This window comes from Erigeron canadensis, chromosome 4 (genome assembly GCF_010389155.1).
Source record: "Erigeron canadensis isolate Cc75 chromosome 4, C_canadensis_v1, whole genome shotgun sequence".
Taxonomy (NCBI): Eukaryota; Viridiplantae; Streptophyta; class Magnoliopsida; order Asterales; family Asteraceae; genus Erigeron; species Erigeron canadensis.
The window spans coordinates 28,488,275-28,491,591 of record NC_057764.1 but is presented as its reverse complement, the minus strand read 5'-3'; the positions used below and the strand labels follow the sequence as shown (position 1 = coordinate 28,491,591).

Sequence of the window (3,317 nt, the reverse complement as noted above, 5' to 3'; positions counted from 1 at the left end):
AAAAATGTATTTAGAGAGGAAAAGTAAACACATAATTATATGAAGTAGTAATGAAAAACATCTACTACCGATCGGAAAGATTAATTAAAACTGGCTTAGCTATAGCTTGTTCTCCATACTGATTTTTTTATATTTTACTGGTTTTTTTTTTGAACAGCTATATTTTACTAGTTCATATGAGACTTGGCAAAACTAATTAAATAAGCAAAACTAATTAAATAACTAAATAACGATATGATAACATTTCAACTTAAAAAATGCATGGTGACAAGTTACACCAATCCACTTTCTATATATAACCACTCATTCGCTGTAGAATATGTCGACACACACCTTAACTAATTTCTCGGTATCAATATATATCTCGATCAATTTCTCTTGCAAAAATGGGCATTATTGTGGGTGACACTACTTTTTCCGTGAAGGTGATCGAGAATGCGGTGGTGTATGCAGAAGAACCATGGAGTGATCACTGGGTACCATTTACAAACTTTGATTTGTTGGTGCCACCTGTTGATACCGGCTCTATCTTCTACTACAAGGAACCCTCCCATGGTAGTTTCGCCGAAATAATAGACGCCCTCAAAGCTTCGCTATCTCAAGTTCTTACACTCTTCCCGCCCCTCGCTGGCAAGATAGAATGGAATGGAGAGGCAGGAGAGAATCAATTTCACTGCAACAATCAAGGTGTTGACTTTGTTGTCGCTGTAGCTGACGTGGAGCTCAAGGAACTCAACTTTTACAATCCGGATGAATGTGTTGAGGGTAAACTAATGCCCAAGAACAAACGTGGGATCATGTCCATCCAGGTACTTGAATTCATTCTTTGTGTAAATAATATTGCCATATTAATTCAATCTAATGATCATGGAAGAAGGGGCTGAGGTATTAGAGCTATATAAATCAGATCCACATGCCAAAGCTTTTCATCAAAAGCTTTTTAATAAATTAAACTTTTGTTGTAATGTCAAAAGTCTTGAAAAAACCCAAAAATCTTGCAATTTTAAGGTCGAGAGACTGTTAATCTACCTCAAAGACTTATACTTAACAACCCATTGCTTAAAAATAATGTCTTCCCAAAAACCTTGCATGCTCTAAGGCTGTTTGCATCAATTTTAGGTTGTTCTTCCCCTAATTCACGTGTCAACCTCTTAAGCGTGTGAGTATACGTGTTATCACTTCTGTTCTTTAGGAGTGTGCGGGTTCCAACTTTTAGCATACTACCCACTTTGGATGTCACTGCCGGAGTTCGAATCACTAACATATAACACATGCCGTTCAAAAAAAAAAAGGATAATGACAAATCAATTCAACTCATATGTCTAAAACTCAACCTAATCATAGGATGATAACATGTAGAAGAATCAATAGATAAGATTAGAAAAGAGAATTAGTAAATCCACGTGTGTCAAATTCTTAGAGGTTTTTGATTGATTTTAATTAGGCATATGTGTTAAGTTGATTTATCTGTTTCCTTATAGGATAAAATTATTTTGACCCAAGCAATTTTGACTAAAACTCGTTTAGACACGTTATAACTTCAGTCCACACGGTATTACTTTTGGGCAGTGTTGTAAAACTCGGAACTCGGGATCGGAACCGGAATCGGGGGTTAAATGGGTCGAGTTGGCTGGAATCGGGTCAAAACTCGGTCAACGACTTGGTCGCTTGTAAAACTCGGTCAAACTCGCCTGGATCGGTCAAAAATCGGGTGGATCGGTCAAGAATCGGCCGGATCGGGTCAAAACTCGAGTCAACTTAGGTCAAAGTTTTTTTATAAAAAAAATAAAATGCTAAATTGGTTTAAGTTTGTGATTCTAATGAATGAAGCTTGAACTTTGAAAAATTATATTAAAGTTTTTAAACAATTATGTTTTAAGTTCATTCCATATAATTTTAAAAAATATAAATTTTCTATATAAAAACCTGATCCGAGTTCTCCCTGATTCCGATCCGAGTTTTTAAAAACTCGTGACTCCCCACTCGCCGATCCGATCCCGAGTTACGAGTTTCCTTTATTGACTTGTACAGTATGTTATAAAAGTTATACAGTGTGGTAAATAAATCAATGTTTGTGGTACTAAAATCACTTCCCATTTTTTTTGGATCTGTTGGTATATTGTTATGGATGAATTATAAGAAGATTTCTCACAGTATTCTAAATGCAGGTAACAAAGCTAAGCTGCGATGGAATAGTTATAGGTTTTGCAAATGATCATCGCATAGTTGATGGGTACTCTGCAAACATGTTCATGTCAGCATGGGCCGACATTACTCGATCTAAAACCACATCTATACGTCCTTCGTTTGAGAGGTCTCACCTGAAACCAAGATCCCCAACCACTTATTCACCGTTGATTGATGATGTATTTGCTCTGTTTCAACCACCATCCAACCCAACTAAGGATATAAATGATGTCGGTGATGACTATATAGTTGTTAATCGGCTTTACTACATTAAAGGGGAACAACTTATAAAGCTACAAATGTTGGCTAGCGAAAATGGGATTAAGAGGTCAAAGATAGTTGCGTTCGCTTCTTTCTTGTGGAAGCAAGTCGCATTGAGCATGGAAGAATCTGGAAAACATAGTGAAGCATGCAACGTGGTTGTTTCTGTCGATGGAAGGAGAAGGTTGGGTGATGGAGGGGATGATGAGAAAGGAAAACTAATGGCCTCACACTTTGGCAATGTTTTATCAATGCCATTTGGGTCGAAAAAACCACAGGTAATATATATACATATATGTACGTACACTACTCACGCGCGCGCAAACGCACACGCATTTCTATTTATTTGACAAATATATATAACTTTTTGTTCTTCATTTTCAAATCCCAAAACCACAATCTAAGAGACTAATATAATGATGATTTATTGTGCATCTGAGAAACTCTATTTGATACATTAGGAGTTAAAGGAGATGTCATTGAGCAATGTAGCAACAGAGGTATACGAGTTCTTGCAGACTGCTACTACGAAAGAGCATTTCTTGGATATAATAGATTGGGTGGAAGAACAACGACCACGACCACTAATATCAAAGGCGTTTGTCGGGGGAGGGATGTCATTCTCAGTTTCAGCAGGACAAAGGTTTGAGACCATGGACGCGATAGATTTTGGTTGGGGTAAAGTGACACTCGGATCATGCCATGTCCCGTCCGGTAGGAAAGATTGTTTTGTGATGACAATGGGTAGTCCAATAAACAACGAGGATTGGGTCGTCTTTATGCATATGCCAAAAAAGCATTTGAACTATGTTGAGACAGAAGCTAGTCATGTGTTTAAGCCCTTGACTGCTGATTACCTCAACGTTTAA

The 3,317-nt window shown here is 37.3% G+C and overlaps 1 protein-coding gene across 1 annotated transcript; it reads left to right on the top strand.

The window, feature by feature from the left end:
• Positions 1-386: 386 nt before the first annotated feature.
• On the top strand, positions 387-3,317 carry LOC122597307 (coniferyl alcohol acyltransferase-like). The gene is made up of 3 exons (XM_043769917.1): positions 387-809; positions 2,169-2,726; positions 2,910-3,317. The coding sequence occupies exons 1-3, from the start codon at positions 387-389 to the stop codon at positions 3,315-3,317; spliced, it is 1,389 nt and encodes a 462-aa protein (XP_043625852.1).

Bases quoted from the DNA above. Each gene is read 5' to 3' on its own strand.
- LOC122597307 (XM_043769917.1), top strand. From the start codon at position 387: ATGGGCATTATTGTGGGTGACACTACTTTTTCCGTGAAGGTGATCGAG. The intron at 810-2,168 runs GTACTTGAATTC...TTCTAAATGCAG, and splicing joins GTGGGATCATGTCCATCCAG to GTAACAAAGCTAAGCTGCGA. The intron at 2,727-2,909 runs GTAATATATATA...TTGATACATTAG, and splicing joins TTGGGTCGAAAAAACCACAG to GAGTTAAAGGAGATGTCATT.